Below are 22,143 nucleotides of genomic sequence, written 5' to 3' on the forward strand. Positions count from 1 at the left end.
AAGTTGCTTGTTTATTTGCTGCACCACACCTCTCTCCCCCCTATCTCTGCACAAAATACCCCAATAAATCTTGATCGTACCACATCCCATTCCTCGCCCATTGTTAATAAATTATTATTGGAAATAATCCCAGCTCGTTTTTGTCTTTTCTTCCATTGATCCAGCATGGTCCGAATCCTAGAATAGCTGGGACTTTATTCCCAACGATCACTTCCTTTTAGCCGGTACGTCCTTGGCAGTGTCGCTCGGCTGCATCCGATCCCGTGACGTGATCCGAGAGAGTGATCCGGTTCAGACAAGGCGTAGCGAGGGCGTGTTCCCCAGTAATTAAATCACGGGATTAATTAGGTAACCCGATTAACTCAGAGACGGGAGGTAATGTAATGGTAATGCGGTTGTAATTACCATTACACAGGTAATGCGGTTGAGTTATTTTGGGTCCACGGTCGGTGAAGCGACCCGCCGCGTCACGGAATTATCCGTGTGCGACGGTCGACAATTCCCGGGAGTCTGGTGGGAGCCCAGATAGCTTCCCCCACCTCGTGGTCTTCTCACACGACCCCCGGCCCACAACAATATCTATCAGAAATTAAATATATCTCACCTGTCAGGCCAGGTCAGGTATGGGAGCATGCACTGGAGGAGCACATTGCCGCGACCACTTTCCTCCGGTACTCCAGGGGTCTCCGTCTGTCCATCCCCCAGACAGATGCCTGGCCCATCCCCATCTCCTTGAGATGCTGAACAACCTGAAGCAACCACGAGACACGTGGTGGGCCCATTGGCCTCCTCCCTTCACAAGGATCGCTCGCTGAGAGAATCTGGTGAGCAGGATCAGCATCTGTGAAAACGAGCCACATGTTCAGACAGCCGCAGCTGATGCTCACAGACTATGCAGGTAACAAATCTCATTGGTACCAAAAAGAGACATGGTACCAAAGGAATTAAGTCTCCGTCTCAGATCTCTGGTCAGAGTTCAAGTCTCACATTCATAGAGCAAAACTGGAAGCACCAAGGACCTGAAGACTCGGACCTTTGTCCACCTGCAGAGGTCCCGGCAGCGCTACACCCCGTGACACAATAAATCCATGACTCCCCAGGCCCGACCCAGACGTCTGTTGACCTCTGGCTCACAGCCAGCAGAGACATGAATATCACTCCCAAGGTAAGTGAATCTCTCCATGACCTCAACATTATCGCCACAAACAGGCACAGACAAGATAGCAGCATCCCAGATGTCATTGAAAGGCTGGATCTTAGTCTGGACCCAGGAAACCCGTCATCTCAGTGGCTCCAACTCCACGTTCAGCACCTCGAGGGCCTCCAAAAGGATATCTAGAATCCCCACAAAGATGACTGCATCATCTGCGAAATCAAAGTCAGAGATCTTGACATTCCCACATGATGCACCGTGGTGTGATCTCTCCAAAATCTTCCCCAGAATCCAGTCCATACAAGCGCTGAAAAGTGTGGGGCCAGTACACACCCCTGACAAACTCCAGTAACAACTCGAGATAAGTCAGAGATGGTACTACCACATCTCACAGCAGTCTCAGTACCAGAGTAGAGTTCAGACATCAGAATGATCAGGCTTGGTGGCACCCCACGAAAATCAAGAATCCTCCAGAGGGCATTCCGATTCACTGAATCAAACGCTTCACAGAGATCAACATAGGCTGCAAGCAGCCCCTGCCGAAGCTCTCGTCTGCGTTCAGTGACGACCCGAACAGGAAGGATACAGTCAATCGTTGACCTCTTTGGTGTAAAGCCTTACTGCTCTGGACCCTGGTGCTCAAGCAGATGGTGGCGAACCCTGTCAAGAATTATCCGAGCAAAGACCTTGCCTGGCACTGAGAGGAGCGTCACCTCTCGGTACCCATGAAACAGGTTCGTACAGGTTTACGTGGTACCTGAAGCAAGTCACAGATCTCATCGAGCCTGACAGCTAACAGACCTTCAATGGACCTATCTCACCTGTGATTGTCTATTTATGTGACAGTGACCAGAAACCATTTGAAAATCAAAATTTTAATGGTTGCCAAGGTTACCAGCTCCACCCACTTAAAAAAAAAGTATCACCTGTAATAATTTTCGCTTTCTATTCGTGACTCAGCCTTCCATTTTCGGTTTTTAAAATTAATTTTAAAATTTAACATTTATTTAAATTCAATATTAATATTAATATTTTAATATTAAAATTAATTTTTTTCTTCACAGATTTGCAGTGCCAATTTCAAACCAAATAATTCGCAATGAGTGAAAAGAGGCGGGAGTATCTTGGCGAACATATTCTGTTTGTATTTGTGTCCCTCCAAAAGGGTGACACACAGATCCCCAATGGGTAATATGCCACAAGACTCTGAACAATGATGTCGTGCGGCCCACATGCTCGGAAAGCCACTTGAAGACAACACATCCTGCTCTAGGTGCCAAACCCAAGGCATTCTCTGAAACAAAAAGGCAGTCCTTGAAGCAAGCCAAGATGGACAGCAGTGGAGCATTTTGGCAACAGACCCCAAAGGTTGTTGAGGCTTCCTGTGAGATCGCCATGTTGATTACAAAGGGCCAAAAATATCCATAACATCAGAGAAACTCTCATAAAACCAAGACTGTGTGGAGCAGAGCTCGTTCTGGGGAAGGATAGTGCAAACAAGCTTTCCCAAATCTCTCTATCAAACGATACCGTCAAGGGAAGGATCGATGAAATGTCTCAAGACATCAAGGATCAAGTTCTCCACCAACTCAGATCTTCTTCTCCATTGGAAGAATCACTAGTGATCTATATATTAATACTGAAGGACCAATTTTGTGCTCCTCATAGCGGTCGTGTCACGTTTTTCTCGGTACTGTGACCTGGACTGAAAGAGACTTCGTACCTGTAAGAGTGCATAGCACATAGTGGCAAGAGTCAACTTTCAACTCTGAAGCAGAATAAACACTTTTCGGTGAGACGGGGGCGAGGAGTGAAGAGGCGGAGGCGGGGGATGAAGAGACGGGGGCAGGGAGTGAAGAGGCAGGGGGCAAGGTAAGCAAATTTTTGGGTGGGAGTAAGCAAATTGAAAGCGGGAGACGGGGGTAAATGGGGCGGGGGTGAGTGGTCGGGGCTGGGGTGAATTAGGCGGGGTTGAGTGTGAGGGGGTGGACAGGGGCGGGGGCCCGGGGGCAAGTGGGGCGGGGAATCAAGAGACGGGGGGCAGGGCCGGGGTAATTAAACTTTTGGGCGGGGGTAAGCAAATTGAAGGCAGGGGGTGGGAGGCAGGGAGGAATGGGGCAGGGGTGGGGGCAAGCACGCCCTGTCCAGTCCATGTCCCTCGAGTGTGGGTGAGCTGGTGAGGGTGGTTGAATGAACGGAATCCGTCTGTGACGGGGTTTTGCCTAGTATTAAATATATAATTCTCGTGTCCGGATTCGGATCTTCAGCAAAATCAAATCAATTTGTCCTTGTTACACACCTAACCTGTCCACCAAATCAATCCGCGACTTCTTAAGATATCCTGTTCACAGACAGACAGACATGGATGGAAACATAAAGTCCGTCCAACCTGGGGGGTGGAGGTAACAACCATGTGTGAAGAGGCGGGATGAGCAGGGATTCCCCCGACACGGTGATGACGTCATACCGCCGGTGATATCCCATCCCCAGCTCCCCCCCCTCCCTACTCACCGGGTGGACGTTTCCACTCCTGACGGTGGAGCAATTGTCCTGCGGTCAGCAACGTGTCCATGTTGATCGCTGGTTATTCAAATGGAGGATCCCGGGTCTCAGGGGTACCTCAAGTTCCCTTCCCCTCCATCACAGCTACCTCCAAGGTCCGATTCCCTTTGGTCGGCGATGTACCCGCTCCCTGAGCCTCGACCTGCATAACAGAGAAATCCGTGCTCGCTCACCACTCCCCTCGTCGAGGGCCGAATGGGGCCTAAACCCCCTTATTATGTCTCGGACAAACGAACCACCCAACATCGCGTTCCGCCGTCCCCACGCCCGTCCGTCGAGGACTCCGCACAATCAGTGTCCACACACAAAATGGTGGAAGATGGGAGCGCGAGGGAGGAGCATGTGGCGCCAAAACAGCGGGCGAGTCACAAAACCCGGACCGGACGTTTTGATTCGGAACGACCTTTGGATTCGGAGCGACTTTGTCCCCATACCTTGTACACACGATGTGACGTAGGATTTATATTAAATAAACCGGATGATTGATTGATATCTTCTTCTATCCCCTCACGGTGTAGTCATCTCACGATCCCAACCTTGGGATTGTGTAAACTCCACGATGAGGCCGAGTCTTTGGGTCTCTCACTCTTTCACCACAGGCAGGTCGGTGGTCTTTCTGTCTTGGACCGTCTCCTCTGGGGCCTTGTCCGGAGACCATTCGTCTGTCAACATGTTGAACAATCCTTGGTGAGAAGAGTGAGCACAATGACACGTGGAACTCGTTCAATGTTCACGTGGAATGATGAGAACAATGGGAGTGTGAACGAACAATAGAACATGGATTCGTGAGAACATGGCACAACAATACAAGGGTTTACTGAAAGACCCGTGTTCGATTCCCAGCCTGGTCATGTAATTTTCCCAACATATACATTTAATATTAGAACGATGAAAATATTCCTTTGTTTTTGTCAAAAAGTATTTTTCCTTCCAAAGAATCATTTTTCAACAATTATCATTAATAATACAAGATTATAATTGTTGTTAAGATTATTTTACAGGATCATGTGGCGGATGAAAGATTCATCACAGAAAGTTGAAAAAGTTCGCAATCTTGACAACAACAACAACAACAACAACAATAAAAATGACTTCCGATATTTCGTCACGTGCCTTGACGGAGCAAATAGCGAGACACGTCATGGAGGCTCCTCCTCCTCCTCCTTGCCATCTCCGGTCTGATGGTGTCCGCGGAGACGGTGTCGCTGGTGATGTGATGGTGGCTGTGCAGACAGCTGCCTGGAGACCATCGGAATATGCATCACACTTTGTTCTAAACAACCATGAAAGGTCGTGTGTAAAAGTGTTTTGTTCGAGCGAAATAGAGGTTAAATGAATACTCGGGTCCATCTGACCCACGACTGCATTCATGTGAAGTTTTTTCACATTAAATTTTTAATGACAATCCGGAAAAAAATAAAATTAAACAAACACACAGGAATGTGTGAACCCCTTTATCTGGTGCAAGTGTGAAAGATCAAACCAAAAAAAAAACATTTTTATGAAAAAAAGTTGCAAGAAAACAAAACTCTGCCGGGTCAATGTGTCCAGGCGAACGCGACGGAGGGTTCAGGCTTCCAGTGAAGTTTTGTAATGGTGTTGTTGTGTTTGAAATAATGACGTCATCAATTTTCTCTCAACGTACGTTTGCGAACATGTACAAAATTCAATTTTACTAATACTGATGATGCCTCATAAAGAATTAGCTGCCCTGGTGGTCTAGTGGTTAGGATTTGGTACTTTCACCGCCGAGGCCCGGGTTCGATTCCCGGCCAGGGAATTATTTATTTTCAAAGTCCCATTATTTTTTATTTTATAATATTCCTCATCAAGGTTTTTGTATGTTATATCATCCTTACATATGATCGATGAGTCGTTTTGTCACTTTTCCTTGCTTGTGTTGATCGTTGATAAAGATTGTGAACGATCTGATTGATTTGCTGTGACGTCACAATGGACAATTGTATTTAATTTCTCGGAGCCCCCAATGACCCTCGGTGATCCAAGGAGAAGCAGGACCTGGAAATGGCCGAATGTTTCAAGGTTCTTCCATCAGAATTAAATAATACTGAACACCACTGATAATTTCTAAATCCATGGGGTAAACTTGGATAAAGCACTAATTATGGACAATTTACAAGTGTTCGTGCGTGTAACGTCTGATGAGAGTTCTTACACAACATAGTTTGGAATGTTTCATTCATTTGCAATTTCTTTCAACACTGTCTGATCTTCATTCATTCATTCACCTTGTTCTGGAGAGAATGTCGGTTCTGCTGAAACAGTTTCTTGGCTGCGGTTACGACCCTGGACGGGTCGCCACTCCGACACAGCTGTCGATACCAATAAAAGGCAATGTGTGTGTGGTCGATTGGTATCTACACATGCGGGTTTCAGTATGTGGAATGGAGTCCTCCCAGGGTTGGCTCAAAGTATCCACCTCCATTCCGGTAAAGGGTCTCGATTCGTGGACCAAGCTGTGTGAAGTTTTCTGTTCTCGAACTTTTGTGCCGATGACTCTCCTCAGGATAATCACTGAGTCCCGGACAGCTTCCAACTGCAGTTCGTTTGTAATAATATTCCCAGGGATGGTTTTGAGCTGACCTGTAAAGTAGTTCCGGGGAGCTTACAGGACGGCACGTTGTCCGTCCGTCCATAAATATTCATACGATTTCAATGAAATTTGACCACAACCTTCACCACCAGTGATGACATTTAAAAAAGGAGTCTGAAGGGGTCTACAGATTGCCCCTCTGTTTCATATCTCTGTGAGGTTCTTCATCATCATTCCTGTAGGTCTAGCTATCGCTGGGACAACTTTATCATTCTTCAGCTTCCAGGATCTTTTCACTTCATTCTTGAGGTCTTGATATTTGGTCGTTTTCTTGATTTCTGCATCATTTAGCCCAAAATAATTGGTATTAACACCTCGTGTAGCAATACTTTCTTCTCTTTTTTGTACCTAAGGATGATATCTTGCCGCAACGCTTTGTTGTCGATGTTCACGCTCGAAGGGAACATTAGGTCGCACGTGAGCGATAGGTACTTCAATGTTTTCAATGATTACTTTTGGTTTATGTTCCCACTAATTTTCTGGAACTGGAACATCAAAGTTTTTACAGATGTGCCAGCGGATTTCATTACAAACTCTGCTGTGTCGTTGTGTGTACAGCTGTTCTGACATGAGTTTGTTTTTGTATGTGTGTCGGTCATGAAGCATAACATATCATTCTCTTTACAAACCCCACCTCCACCCCTCACCTTTCTCTCGTTTTTTTTTTTCTCATGCTACTCTCTCTCTCTCTCTCTCTCTCTCTCTCTCTCTCTCTCTCTCTCTCTCTCTCTCTCTCTCTCTCTCTCTCTCTCTCTCTCTCTCTCTCTCTCTCTCTCTCTCTCTCTCTCTCTCTCTCTCTCTCTCTCTCTCTCTCTCTCTCTCTCTCTCACCCCCTCCACGCATCCCTCCCTCCCACAGTATAGACTATAGACGATAGAAGACAGAAAGACCACCGACCTGCCTGCGGTGAGAGAGTGAGAGACCCAAAGACTCAGACTCATCACGGGAGATGCCAATAATCTGAAATGCCTTGGTTTCCGCAGCGTGAAGCCGAGAAAGGTGGGAGGCAGGAGCACCAGCCCAGAGGGGAGAGCAGTACTCCATCAGGCTGCGGACGTAAGCTTTGGAAGTGGTCAGGAACTCAGGTGGGCCGAGGAAGGACTTTGCACGACGGAGGATTCCCAGTCGGCGACTGGCTTTGGAGGCGAGGTTGGAAATGTGACTTTCCCAGGAAAGGTCATGGCAGATCGTGAGACCCAGAAGCTTGAAAGAAAGGTCTTCTTCCAGAGGATTATTGAGAAAGTGGATTGGGGGGGGTCGAAAAGGTCCTTTCGGAGAGACATAGTGAGGGTGTGAGATTTGTCCGGATTGAAAGACATGTTCCACATGTTGGACCAGTTTGTGATTTTATCCAGATACGCAGTGAGCGAAGAAGCTGCTGTTTGCCGGTCTGAGGGATGACATATGGTACGGCAGAGGGTGGAGTCATCAGCAAAGGGATAAAGAGGATTTTCCAGAGAGTCGGAGAGATCATTTATGAAAACCAGAAAAAGAACAGGGTCCAGAACGCTACCTTGAGGAACTCCAGCCTGGACAGGAAGAGGGGATGAAAGCACTCCATTGAGGGCCACACGTTGACTACGACAGGAGAGGAAGTCTGCGAGCCATGAATGAAGATGGCCTTGGATACCACTGGAAGAGAGTTTGGTGAGCAGGGCGGGGTGTCAAAACTGTGTCAAAAACACGCGATATGTCAAGGGATATGGCTCTGATTTCATGTTTGGCATTGAGGACCTCCATCCATTGTTGGGAGAGCAGAAGCGGCATAACCAGGGTAAAGTGACCTGGTCTGAAACCAAATTGGTGATCGGAAATCAGGACATTGGAGAAGAGGAAGGATTTCATGTCTGATGCGATTTGCTCAAAGAAAATACAACAAAGAGCCTTTGAATCTGTTGTCAAAATCTGCAGGGGTAAAAGGTGAAAGAATAACTCTCCAAAGATTGTGAGTTTGGTAACATTTATTGGCACAAAATTTAGCAATTTGAACGTTTGGTGGATAACATTGATCAGCAAAAAGTAGTCCTTTCAGTGAACTTCTGATTTAAAAACATTTTTTGGCAAAAAGTCACATTTCATCAATGTTCTCATAACACCACACTTTGGTTTGCGTGATGGAGACGTGTGGAAAGACAAGTGTCATTTGGGCGGCCACAATCTCATCCATTCGTAAGCAAAAGGAAATGTCAAGGGAGCGCATATGCCGACAGGTTTCAAGCAGGTGAAAAATCCCTGCAGGGGTCACCAGCGGAGTGCCTGCCACACGCACACAGATATAATCGCTCCGATGAATCACAAACAAGGTTTAAAATAGCTCACAGTCATCTGGAGCTTTGGTGTGCAGTAAACACAGCACTCAACGACAGCACAACAGCACTCAGTGGAGCACATACATCCACCAGAACGATAAGGACGAAATGATTCAATTTTGGTGAAGATCTGGATCAGGATACTGGAATTTTTTGAGTGAATCTTCACCACTGATAGATAGATCCAAAAATGATATTTCAAGATGTATAGCAGGATATTGAAAAACGTAATGTGGACGGATTTGGATGAAACTTGGGGGATGAGTTGTGTAGGTGACAAGAACAAGCCGATTCGATTTTGGTTCAAGTCCGGATGCAGATCCGGCCTACCAGTGGGCTACAAAACGTAAACTGTTCAGCCTGGTGGAGGTAAGCACTCCACCAAGTGCCGTTCTCGTTTCTACTTGCAATTTTTATTTTCCTTCCACAATGAGCAACTTCTGTGACCTTCTTGGATCCATCCACATCAGTTCCACTCATCCCCTCAATGACCGTACCCATTATGTCCAGGTGCTCCAGTAAAGGGCAGTGATTGCCGAGCGATTCGAGGACAGTGTCTCCGACGGAGTGGATAGCCGATAACACCAGTCGGCGCAGTTTGGGCAGCTTTCGCACCATCTCAACGAGAGCGCCACTGCCTGACCGCATAAACGTACACCAGCCAAGGTCCAGGTCCTGCATGAACAGTTTAAATGTGGAACAATTAAATCAACATAAGTGTTAAATGCAGTTTTAAAATTCTCATTCATTCAAGTCCTGCATTATACAATTAGAGAGGCATTATTGTCATGAGAAGATCCTGGAAGTTGAAGAATGATAAAGTTGTACCAGTGATAGTTGGAGCTACAGGAATGATGACGAAGAACCTCACAGAGATATTAAATAGAGGGGCAATACACCTGGACACTCACCTGGTAGTGGGTGGATAAGATCTAATCTAATCATTTTGTCGGTGTCACATCCCCAAGCTCTCCACCAAATTTCGTCCAAATTTTTGGAGATATTTTGTTCACAAAGAAACAAACAGCCAAACAAACAGACAGATGTCAGGGATATTTCCATTTCCATTGCTGACCCTCCAATCAACTGTGATCCACCTTCGTTTGTGGAAACACAGGCTGTGGTGAACCGGTTGAAATGGGGTAAAGCTCCAGGGATCTGTGGCATCCATGCTGAACTTCTCAAGGCTGGTGGAAGTACTGCACTCGTGACGTTAGATGCAGTTCTGTGCTCTGCCTGGAACACAGGCATCATCCCAACTGACTGGAAGAGGGGACTTGTTGTCCCTCTCTGGAAAGGGAAGGGTGATCGCCAAGACTGCAACAACTACCGAGGGGTGACGCTGCTCTCAGTGCCGGGCAAGGTCTTTGCTCGGATAATTATTGATAGGGTTCGCCAACATCTGCTTGAGCACCAGCATCCAGAGCAGTCAGGCTTCACACCAAAGAGGTCAATGATTGACCGTATCCTTGCTCTTCGGGTCTTCACCGAACGCAGACGAGAGTTTCAGCAGGGGCTGCTTGCAGCCAATGGTGATCTCTGTAAAGCGTTTGATTCAGTGAATTGGGATGCCCTCAGGAGGATTCTTGGTCTGAGAGTGCTGTGAGATGTGGTGATAACATCTCCGACTTATTTCCAATTGTTACTGGAGTTCGTCAGGGGTGTGTTCAGGCCCCCAGACTTTTCAGCACTTGTATGGACTGGATTCTGGGGATGTCAGAGAGATCAAGCTGCGGTGCATCATTTGGGAATGTCAAGATCTCTGACCTTGATTTCGCAGATGATGCAGTCATCTTTGCGGAGATTCTTGATATCCTTTTGGGGGCCCTCGAGGTGCTGAATGAGGAGTCGGAGCCGCTGGGATTATGGGTTTCCTGGGTCAAAACTAAGATCCAGGCTTTCAATGACATCTAGGATGCTGCTATCTTGTCTGTACCTGTTTGTGGCGAGGATGTTGAGGTCGTGGAGAGATTCACTTACCTTGGCAGTGATATTCATGTCTCTGCTGGCTGTGACCAGAGGTCAATAGACGTCTAGGTCAGGCCCGGGGAGTCATGGATTCACTGGATCATGGGGTGTGGCACTGCCGGTACCTGTGCGGGAGGACGAAAGTCTGAGTCTTCTGGTCCTTGGTGCTTCCTGTCTTGCTCTACGGATGTGAGACTTGGACTCTAGCCAGGGATCTGAGACGGCGACTTAATTCCTTTGGTCCCAGGTTTCTTCAAAGAATCCTTGGCGATCGCTGGTCGGACTTTGTGTCCAACGAGCGGTTGCTGAGAGAGACTCAAATGAGATTTGTTACCTGCATAGTCCATGAGCGTCAGCTGCGGCTGTATGGACATGTGGCTCGTTTTCCTGACGCTGATTCTGCTCACCAGATTCTCACAATGAGGGAGTCTCGTGAGTGGAGGAGGCCAATGGGTCGACCACATGCCTCGTGGTTGCAGCAAGTTGATCGGCATCTCGAAGAAAATGGGGATGGGACAGGCATCTGCCTGGGGGATGGCCAGATGGGGCGGAAAGTGGACGCAGCGATGCGCTGTTCTGGCACATGCTCCCATACCTGACCTGACCTTTTGCTGTGTAAATAAATAATTCGTTGTTGCTATTAACAACATGTCTCAGTTGTCTTTTCCTTTGTTGTCCAACACAGTGTACAAGTATAGTTGGACGGGAAGTTGCACCCTTCCTGATTTGCTCTATTAGCGGGTGCTGCACCGACCTGCTCTGCTCAGCAGAAGATCACCAGGTGTGGTGCCGAGGTTGTTGCCGTGCAATACAAAGGTATCGCGGAAATAGAGAAGCGTAACTCTGCTAAGCCAGCAGTCGAAATCAAGGACCGGGTGTTGGGGAGAAACTCGAGTGCTTCCCCTCGTGGCGAGCCCCAAACCCTGGGCGGTAACAATAATAATAATGAGAGCAGTTAGTCCAGGTACCGGACAACGCCCATACCAACGACGATGCCATCCCACGCCGCCTGTTCCGATGACGATGCTGTCCCACACTGCCCCTTGCGGTGACGATGCCGTCCTATTTTATCATTTTTATCAAACTATATTTCTCATGGCTAGTCCGTCCCAAGAACTGCCACTTCCAACTGCGAGTCATATTTGAAAGAAGGAAAATGTTTAAAAATGCATTTCTCTGGAACCACTTCAGCGACTGAAGCAAAACATTAAATATATCATGCACTACCCATGTGGAAAAAGGTGTGATACACCGAACACCAACGGTGTGAAACTCAATAATGCACCGAACGTTTTGCATCAGTTGGTTTAGTGGTTTGACAGAGGAAGGTTTTTAAAGCATTAAACTTCAATCTTACATGGCTGCCCGAACAAGTGACCGATGACGTTTTTACTCTCAAAACTAATTTATCATGGATCATACATATTGTTGCGAATCTGGAAGCCATGAGCACACAGACATTCACGTCCTATAGATCAGTTATCTCGATAAGTACGTGTTTTATAGATAGCCTTTTCCCGAGTCTAATGGGTAATTAAATGTGAATGCGCTACGATTGTTATTAGAATATCCCACCAACAACAACATCAACGACAACAATGCCATCTCCACGTCCATCCTGACGCCATGACACTCGCGGAATTCTTCGTGCATGCCAGCCAGCAGGCGCGCTCGTGGGCGGAGTCTAGCGTAGGCATGGCGTCCCTCCTTCGCCAATCGGCAGTGAGTGGGCATCTTCCGCGCTCCGCCTCCGACCCAGCACCGTCGCCATTAAGCACGCGGTCTGAGGTGAAGCGGTAGGCGGAGCCACAAACGCCCCCACTAGAGACTCCGCCCAGCGGGATGGGGGCGCCCCACCCACCGCGCGCCTGTCCAATGGAGGTCGGCCAAGGAATCGCACGGGGTTTCCCGTCCAATGGGAAGGCGAGTGGGGAAAAAAACGAAGCGGTCGTTGCACGGGAGGGGCGCTTATCAGAGTCAGGGTCTGCGGAGTTTGCGCGCTTCTCTCTTCCTCGATCATCGACCTTGCCCTGGCTCCGAAGCGCTCTTTTCATCGACCCCGTCCTGGCTCCTGAGCTTTTCTTGTCGTCGCTGGGGGCTCCGCCTGGCTGGTTCGACGACGCCACCCGGAGTCCCAAGAGAAGGGGACTTCCAGCCGCGCGTTCGCGGCCAGGTAGCCTGCTGCCCCTGGTTCACAGCCGGACTGTCCTCCTCGGCTGGAGAGCCACAATAAAGATACTCAGGGTCCAATCATTCTGTGTGTGTGTGTGTGTGTGTGTGTGTGTGTGTGTGTGTGTGTGTGTGTGTGTGTGTGTGTGTGTGTGTGTGTGTGTCTGTTTGTGGCGCCAGTCTGGCAAGTAGTGCAATTGTTAAGTTCCATGCTGAATATTGTTTGCCTTGCCTATCTCATAATCGGTTTAAATCTTCCCTTGCGTGCTCCCTATTTCCCCCTGCCTATTGTAAATAAATATCCCCATTTGTTGAATGTTCTCAGCTCGTCGCGTCAATTCTTCCATTGACTGAGCGTGTCGCGTGTTGTGGGAAATTAGCAGCCATTGCCGGAGAAACGGGATAATCGGGCCGACGGAACTCGGCGATTAAAACCGCACGGAATCGCTCGCGGAACGAACTTGGTAAGCAGCTCGTTTCCGTACGAGTTCCGTCGAGGGTGAAATTCCCCGGTAGCTGGACAACGTGGGTATTTAGGTAAATTGAAGTTGGCAATCGACCCTACCCAACGTGGTCTACCCATTGGCGGATTTCGGTCCAAAATAAATAACAAGGACCCGTCGACCCGGACTTTTTCGGCCCGGTGATCTGACATTCCGGGCGATCGAGCTGGGCCGACTCGCGGCTCCGTCTGGCGGTCGTGTCGCGGCCGACGAAACTGTAACAATATGAATATTCGCATCGATCCATTAAGCGATTTCGGAGAAGATTTTTAAAGGATTTGTTTTTAAGATCTAATTTGACCGACTGACCACGTGACCTATGATGTCATCATTTTCACACTGCATGAAGTAAGTTGGATTGCATTTGTAAAGTTTTGCATCGATAGGTTTTGCGGTTTCGAATAAATCGTTTTTTTTTTTAATTTCCCTTAAATCCAATATGGACGCCACAGCATGTGACTGATGACGTTTTAGTTCTCAAACTTTAATCCACACGTCGAGTCGATGACAGACGTAAAGGTTTGCGTACATCGGTTGTGCGGTTTGAGAGAAGAAGCTTTTTGAAAGTGTTTACTAAAATCCAACATGGCTGCAAGAAGACGTGACCAATGACGTTTTAGTTTTCCAGCTTTAATTCCCATGGGTCGTCGATGACACAGTTAAAGTTTTGCGTCGATCGGTTGGGTGGTTTGAGAGGAGATTTTATAAAAAAAAATTTTTTGCTAAAATCCAACATGGCTGCCAAACCATGTTACTGATGACGTTATAGTTATCAAACTTTCTTTCCACATGGACAGTCAATCAAACTTGTGAGGTTTCACATCGATCTGTTAAGCCGTTTCAGAGAAGATTTTTTACCTCCGCCACCGAAGATGGATGGAAGTCATGTTTTCACCCACGTCTGTCTGTCTGTCTGTGAACAAAATATCTCAGAAGGTGGTGGACGGATGTGGACGAAATTTGGTGGAAAGCTTGGGTATGTGACAAGGACAAAATGATTCGATTCCGGTGAAGATTCGAATCCGTATCTGGATACGAGAATTATTTAAAGTGATTCTTCACCGTTGAGTGAAGTGCGTGCGTGGCTTACTTGGATCCACATGTCCTGTTCAAGATACAAAATCAATTTCTGGTTAAATTGGACAAAATGTTATGCTTGCATGACACAAGTTTGTCGAAGTACACCAATGGTTGTTCGGATGCTAGTCGAGTCTGTTGGCCTTGCAGCACACCCCAACAAGCATGCTCAAAATTAGACTATGGCCACCTGAGCACGCGAGTCAAGCTAACGGTCGGAGGTACGTCGCAAGGTCCAAGATACAAATAAATGCGGCTAATATCATTTTGAAACACAACTTGCCGTTGCTGCAGGTGCTGCACAGAATATGTGCATTCTTCACGAGATCAGGTGAAATTAGAAAACATTGTTCCCATTTCAATGGAGAAAAAAACAAAACAAAAAAACGCACTCACCTTGCTGTACAAATTACATTCAATGTGATAATGAACGATGGACATCATTTCATGTGAAACTCTAATTTTCTTCATCCCAAATATACCGCTTTCTCCTGACTCAATAACATAAATTTTCAAGCGTTGTGTCCGTGTTTATATCAGGCCGTGTACCTCAATATCCTTACAACGGGATGTCAGGTGTTCCAATGCGTCCTCCGTCAGCCCAGTGGAGCTCCACAAGTCGAGCGAGCGAAGCTGTTGGCAGTTTGAGGCCAGACTGAGTAAGACCAGGTCAGGACTTTTCACCTGAGGTTGGAGGGATGAGGAACATGCATCGTGACATCTATTGCTGCAAGGGGAAGGAAACGCTTCTGCGAATTCCATAACACATGGGACATTCAAACTCAAACAAATCTCCAACAAAGACGTCATCAGAGGCGGTGTCCGACAAACATAGTCCTCGTCTCCTTTCTTATTTCAGGCACGAGCTTTGATTAAAATTTAATTCCTTTGTTATCCCGAATCTTTTTGAAAAAAAAACGGGCGGGTATTGTAAATGTGGGGATTTGTGCCTTTTTCTTCAAAGCTTTTGTTTCTTCGCGACTCAATTCACTCGCCTGCAGTTCATTAAAATATATTCCTGCTTTATAGGACATTGTGTGTGAGATAAGTGAGGTTAACCTTGGGTGATTCAAGGGAGCATTGTGCAGCAGAATCTGGGAGGAAAACCTTTGATCTTGCTTATCTGTTTGATATATATTGCCAGGACATAAGCCAGCTGGTAATCCTGCTGGTCCTGGGATGAAAGGAAGGACAGTTATGTAATTAAATTTGTTGGAGATAAAACCGTGTATATATGAGGGAGTGACTCGACCATTCGGGCAGAGCACTCTCCGGGTTCCTCAAATGCAAATTGTTGTGCCTGGGGTGTGTTTTCTGTGCGCACGTATTGATAGATAATTAATCAACAATTTTCTCAAGTATATCGACGTCTTCATGCCTGAGTAAAGGGTGATCGACGCCTCGACATAATCGGCTCTGTCTGTCTGTCACACTAACTCCTCCGAAACAGATGGGCAGAAATACACCCAACTTGGGAGTTGTGATCACCACATGGCAAGAAGGTTCAAGAACACAATAACTTTTCGCCAATAACCAAAAAATGCAAATTAATAACATGTTTTAATGAAGCTTTGTACATGCAGTCAACATTGGGGGAACCCATGGAATATGTAGCAATTTTGGGGGGATTTGTTCCCCGGTTCGTGCCTCGGGATGGGAACTTGCAGTCACAGAGGTCAAAATGGGGAAAAAAATGTTTTAATCAAAATTTGATATTGGGTCGTTCCTGATGGAACTTTTTGACATCTTTCAACTTTGCTCGAGGTGGGGAAGCGTGGGCGATTTGAGATGGCGAGCCATCGGCTTCGTTCGAGTTTCCTTTATTTTTGCAGCGATTAAGGTTCAAAAGGGATCTTGTGTTAGCAACACCTGGAGCTCATCGTGATGAATCATGACCGCACATCGACTGCGTTCATATTTATGAGACGAGGAAAGAAAATATCAACAAATCAGGTGAAGTCATCCCAAGGTGGAAGTCAATCAGTTTGTCTTCACAATCGTACAGGACTATCGCTTGACTGCAAAACACCTCTGCGGTCATACAAAGAGGTGCACGTACCTCGAAACAGTTTCCAATGTTGAGATGCCTCAACTCCGTGCACTTGGAAGTGATCGACAGGAGACTCTCGGTCTGAAAGAAGATGGGAGCTCGATGTCATCCTTTAACACCGGTAAAATAATCCCCTTCCCATCCACAGAGCACAACGAGAGAGAAAGACTCACTTCGGTGGCTTATTCGAGAATTTAACGTTTTATGGAGTTTAAAGATCTTCGAACCAGTCTGAGGATCTTAAAACCATTGTGGCACCGTGCCAGCAGGGGGGGGGTGATGCATCATGAAGGTGACGTTAAGCCAGGTAATCTCCTTTGCAATCTTAAGGGGATTCAAAAACATCTCACAGGCAGTTGACCATGCAGATTGAAGAAGGGCACTACCAAGGCCACATCGATCTTGCCTAGTTCAATGGGTTATGTAAGGAAAGTAAATGGCAAATGTACGAAATTCCTGCTTCATGTGTTCCTTGTATTTAATTTTGGTTTCACATTTCTCATCTCGTCTGTGTTAGACTTTCAAATAACTTGTCTGGGGAGGGGCAAAGGAAGTGGGGGGTCTCAATTTTACATTGCCATAAAACTCAACATTTACTTGCAATGACTTTATAAACAACAAAACTGCAAGAGAGTAAAACGAACACAAACTACTAAAAAGCTCACATCGATATGCGTTCGGAACAGGACGAGGCGTTGTAGGTTCTGCAAGGACGAGAGCTGCCCGAATTCCCCAGGTGATATTCGTTCACACGATGACAGGTTCAGGACACGAAGGTTTGGGCAGAGCATGGCTACAGATTCCAAGGATTCGTTTGTGATCCAATGGCAGTTTGCCAGCTCCAGGTGCAGTAGTTGCTTGGACCACTCACCGAGGAAACTGAAAAAGCAGGAAGATATTGGGACAGTGTTTTAAACAAAGTCTTGAGAGACAAGACAAATTGAGAAACCAAGTCACATCAACCCACGTTTAGTACTGTGGTGGAAAATCCCTTTTAAAAATTAGCTCTACTTTTTTTTTAGTTTGGCTGTGGCTCAATTAAGCCTCATGATTGATTTAAATCCCATGCTTGAACATGGTGACCGGTGTTCCTACGCTCGCACAAACACCATATGTGGTGTTCTGCTAATTAAGAGACTGTGGAACATTGAGTGATATATAGTTTTGCTGTGAAAACATGTACTGTTCTTTGTCCGACCCATGCACCCTCTTTTCCCTCTTTCAATGCAAATAATTTTGCTATAAAAAGCTCGGCTTGTGAACAGAACTCCGAGAGAAGGAAGTTCACAACAGCTCATCTTGGTGTTGCTCTGTGAATTTGTTTCTTCCTGTGTACACCTTAATAAATGGTTCAACTCTCATTGGGACTGGAGTTACCGGAGTGATTCCACTGGAGGTTCGAGTAATTCCACCACGGGACAATACCGGGCTTTGTCGCCTCTTCAAGGATGACAGCTGCTCCCAAGTTATCTGGGGGATAAAGACCCCAATTGAAGACACGACTTCATTGAAAAGCTTGGGTTCATATGCTGCACCCCCTCTATGTCATGGAAATAATTTGACTGAAGGAGATATTTAAATGAATTTCTTTTTCGCATTCCAACAAGTGAGAAGATGAGATTACATGATGATCGGATGTAAAAGGCACGGGTTGCAGGGTGTTTCACGATTTTTCTTCTCCGTAATAACAAAATGTCAGTGTGTGTCAGTCAGTTCATGTGTGTGTGTGTGTGTCAGTTAGTCAGTGTGTGTCTCCTCCATATCTTCAAAACCAGAAACCTTTCAGCCTGAAACTTTGCATGCACACTGAGGGAACTCCAAGGGAGTGCATGAGTGAGAATTGGGTGTTTGCATTTATTAAAACATCCCTTTTGAAGACAATTAACGGCCTTATTTAATTATAATCCTTTATCAGGCGCCTCCTCGGCCACCACTCTCTCCCTCGCTGGAGTCTTAATTCGCTATTTTTTTGGCCTGCTCAACAATGCCTTGACTTGAAACAGGCAGCAACTGTTTCTCAAAGATAAAGTTTGTTTTTTTTCACTTTCCTCACTCATATCATCGAATGCCTGATCATCAAACCGACAAATCACTGAGTGCATTGTAATGCTTATCAACGCACAGAGACGTCAGCGTTTGTGGCTTTATTTCATTTCCGCACATGCCATAACCTCGACAATCTCTTAAAGCGAGCCGAATTCCAAAATTTAAATTCCGGAAAAAGAAGTGTTCATTTGTCCAATTCGGACATTGTTTGATACTCTGGGCGCCTCCGGGTGCATGTATGTTTAAATTACCGATCAACGAAACGTATGGAAATACCCACAGAAAAAGAAACGGCTGGGCCAATCCTCACCAACTTTAACAAACTTGCTGGTGGTTCAAAGGGTCAGGTCAAGGGAACAACCCACCCACAAGTAAATTCTCTGTATGTTTGTGTAGGTCTGAAAATCATCAGAAAAAAAACGGCTCGGCCAATCTCTCCTAAATTTTGCAAACTTACTGGGGGTTCCCAGGGTCAGGTCATGGGTATACCTCACTCCCCCCTTACCCCTGCAAGGATATTCTCTGTACGTGTGTGTGTGTGTGTATGTCTGAAAATGAAGAAACAAAACTCAATGAAGGAAACGAGGCCATTTGGCCCATTACTGCCGTGGTGCAATCTCAGGTTGATTTATTTATTTATTTTTGCTACAGCTTTAAAAATCGATCTTCCGAACAGTCCTGTATCCTAAAGTCGAAATAACCAGATCTTGATTGGGTGACCCAGCTTGTTATTAATAGCAGTTGGATATAACTGTCAAGGAATGGTGATGGGATGGTATGTGATAGGAGGTGAGGACTGCACAACTACAACCACCCCGGAGCACAATAACGTCAGAAGAGCCACTTGTCAAGGACTGCTGAGGACATGGTAAAGGATATCAAAGGACGGAAGTGTCATTAAAAAAATTAATGAAATAAAATAAAAACAGCAGCAGTAACAATCCCATGATGCAATGGTGCCCACCATCAGAATTCTGTGACTTCAGCATTGGAAACGCTTTGAGAAAAATCTACTTTCAATTGGGCCAACCACGATAACCTGAAGAGTGGTGAGTAAACAGAAATCCTGTAAGCAGAATTGTAACTGTTAATTGTGTCAACGAAGTTTGGTGGTGATCGGAGAAGCGGTAAGAGACGAGACAGGCGAGGAAACAGATCAGAATGAGAGAGTCAATGAATGAAAGAGAGGTGGAGACGGTTCACCTAAACCCAGGCCATCGATTACTGACTTTGAATTCAATTACTCACTTTTTAAGGACCGTAGGACTGAATCTTCCCTCGTTTCCAGTCCACGAGAGTCCGAGCGAGCGTGCACAGGTGAGACGAGGCTTCAAAGGCAGAAGGTCCTCCTCGCAGAGAGATGGCCAGAAAGGCTTGAGGTCCAGGTGTTTGTACATGGAAGGGTTGTAGCAGCAGTCGCGCAGAGTACGGCTGCATTGAGCGAGGCGGCACAGCTCAGGGAGCGTCAGGTGAGATAAAATCATTTCGATAATCTGTCGTGGAAGTAAGGCAGCAAAAAACAAAAATCGATTTAATTATCAGTGCATCAACCTGACCAGCTGTCACTGTCCAGAGAGTCAAGGATGTCCATCGAATGATCAAACAGTAACCCTGAAAAAAACCAAGATAACCACCAAGATAAATGAACACTTCTTTTTCCAGAGTTTAAATTTTGGAATTCGGCTCACATTAAGAGATTGTCGAGGTTATGGCATGTGCGGAAATGAAATAAAGCCACAAACGCTGGCGTCTCCGTGCGTTTATAAGCATTACAATGTACCAAGTGAGCCATCAAGGACATCCAAACAAAAAGACTTGGACAGCCATTTCAACATGGACGCCATTATCTAAAACCATTCTGAAGCCAAACAATGAGATGATGTGATCTGGAAAAAATATGTTTTAAAAGAAGAAGAAAAGATGACGAGTAGGGGGTTCACATACTCACCTCGAAAGGTAAAAGGTCAAAATATCCATTATTTGTGAAGTGGGAAAGCTTCCCTTCCTCTTCGTTTGCCCTCCTTTCTTCCTCCATCTGTTTAACCATATCTTGTCTCCTTCTTTCCATCATATTTCGTTTCTGCTGAAGTCCTTTTGACTCAGCAAGATATTCACTCTTGATCTTCTTTGGTTGCATAATGTCCACCGGGATCCCGTGCAGGACAACAGTGGCCAGTTCCATGCAGTAAACGCTCAGGGAGCAATTCAACTCCAGACGGAGGGCGTTTGTTGCAAAACCTGGTGGTTGTATCGGTGAGGAAAAATGACGAGTGGCATTCTGTCGAAGATTGGTGTCCGCAGGGCCGGACCACAGCGTCTGCCACCTGCATCGTACATCACCAAAGTAAACCTTTTGAGGAGCGTCCTTTTGATTTTACTATGAAGTAGACATTGTGTATTAGGGTGTGGCTCATGTCGTACAACATCTCCAATTTGATACAATGGATGTGTAAAAGGACATCACTCACATTATGAAATAAATTAACAAATAAATGAATGAAACTTTATGGTGTAATAAAAATTTACACAACCATCCCCTTATAGCTGCGGTGAAAAGTAATGGCTTGAGGATGAAGACCTTACAGCAAAAAAGAGGGCTTTCAGGATGGTCTAGAGTCGAGACTCTAGACTCGAGAGGAACACACACTTTGCCTCCAAGCCATCCTGCCTGGGTTTGAATCCCGACCCAGTTACAAACTGTCATCCTGGTGTTTCACAGGAAGGATGATTCATCGATGTGTGTGTCGTCCCTCGGATGGAGGTCCCTTGCCGGCACCATGGACAAGTTACAAATTCCTGCCCTAACCAGCATGGGGGCACTGCATCAGCAGCACAGCCGCACCCTCAGTCAAAGACGCTACCCTGAAGCCCTGTGCTGCATAAGGACAAGGAAAAAGTACAAAATGACAATTATGGTCAAGAGATTAACTTCACGACATCTCTATTACTCCCACACTCCAGTTGAGTGGTGAAACAATACACCACATTCCACACCACACACCACATCCACACTCTCCCGATATGAAATCGAAACAACTCCTTTATTGTGTGATCGACACAAGTGCAGATGGCAACGACACCATTTTGTTCTCGACCAACGAGACCGGGCACATGTTGTTATTGTTGTTGTTTCGTATGCATCCTATGGCTGCTGATTGCATAATTTTCTGCACTGTGCCACTGATGCAGTGCCCCTGTTAACCAGCAATCTGCTACTCATTTTGCCGACCTCGGAAGGATGACGGGCCGCGTCAACCCACCTGGTGTTATTTCAACCTCAGATCTTCAGCCAGCCACCAAGAGACATTTTAAAAACGTGCAGGTAGTCGACAAACAGTAAAAGGGAAAGAAACAGACAAGATCGGGGGGGGGGGGATAAAGCATGTAGAATAAACACAGCAAGGCCAACAAGCTGCTAACAGCCCCCGTTAAAAAAGGGTTTTATCCTCTTGCAGCCATGCTCGCCATAATTGGAGGCAACCAGGCCTGTGCAGCATATTGTATACATGACCCTGAGCATGCTGGGATGTCAGTTGCTTCATTAACGCATATGGGCCACACCTGTGTGGAAGTTCGTGCTTTCAAAGAAACACTCATTTACCCAGGGGGTTTCCAATATTTTGTCCACTACCTGTCGATCAAATGTGATGAAAAACCAGGGAACTAGTCCATTTATACAACGAAGATGTTAA

At 46.3% G+C, this 22,143-nt stretch overlaps 1 protein-coding gene, 1 non-coding gene and 1 pseudogene across 7 annotated transcripts in view; 1 reads left to right on the forward strand and 2 right to left on the reverse strand.

Annotated features, from left to right (window-relative positions):
* The window catches only part of LOC147008366 (uncharacterized), a 32,822-nt pseudogene extending 28,717 nt beyond the window's left edge, over positions 1-4,105 (reverse strand). Inside the window, exon 1 of the transcript XR_015053409.1 lies at positions 3,665-4,105. The product of XR_015053409.1 is annotated as an uncharacterized LOC147008366 (transcript). The remainder of the gene's footprint in view (positions 1-3,664) is intronic.
* Positions 4,106-4,726: 621 nt separating this feature from the next.
* LOC147008367 (F-box/LRR-repeat protein 4-like) overlaps positions 4,727-22,143 on the reverse strand; it is a 33,504-nt gene continuing 16,087 nt past the window's right edge. Inside the window, exons 3-9 of one of the 5 annotated variants that reach the window (XM_085864785.1) lie at positions 20,400-20,775; positions 19,700-19,944; positions 17,071-17,284; positions 16,415-16,486; positions 14,905-15,039; positions 9,136-9,313; positions 8,321-8,585 (exon numbers count right to left, since the gene is read on the reverse strand). In XM_085864785.1, the coding sequence (XP_085720911.1) occupies positions 8,398-8,585; positions 9,136-9,313; positions 14,905-15,039; positions 16,415-16,486; positions 17,071-17,284; positions 19,700-19,944; positions 20,400-20,775 (1,408 nt within the window). In that variant the 3' untranslated portion in view covers positions 8,321-8,397. Of the gene's footprint in view, positions 4,955-8,318; positions 8,586-9,135; positions 9,314-14,904; positions 15,040-16,414; positions 16,487-17,070; positions 17,285-19,699; positions 19,945-20,399; positions 20,776-22,143 lie in introns of those variants that run through there. The other 4 variants (XM_085864788.1, XM_085864789.1, XM_085864787.1 and 1 more) reach the window with 4 other exon arrangements.
* TRNAE-UUC (transfer RNA glutamic acid (anticodon UUC)) lies at positions 5,424-5,495 on the forward strand. Its single transcript has one exon. It is a non-coding gene; the product is annotated as a tRNA-Glu (tRNA).

The sequence above is a fragment of the Eptatretus burgeri genome, chromosome 19 (genome assembly GCF_056783735.1).
Source record: "Eptatretus burgeri isolate ZD-2024b chromosome 19, Ebu_testis_v1, whole genome shotgun sequence".
Lineage (NCBI taxonomy): Eukaryota > Metazoa > Chordata > Myxini > Myxiniformes > Myxinidae > Eptatretus > Eptatretus burgeri.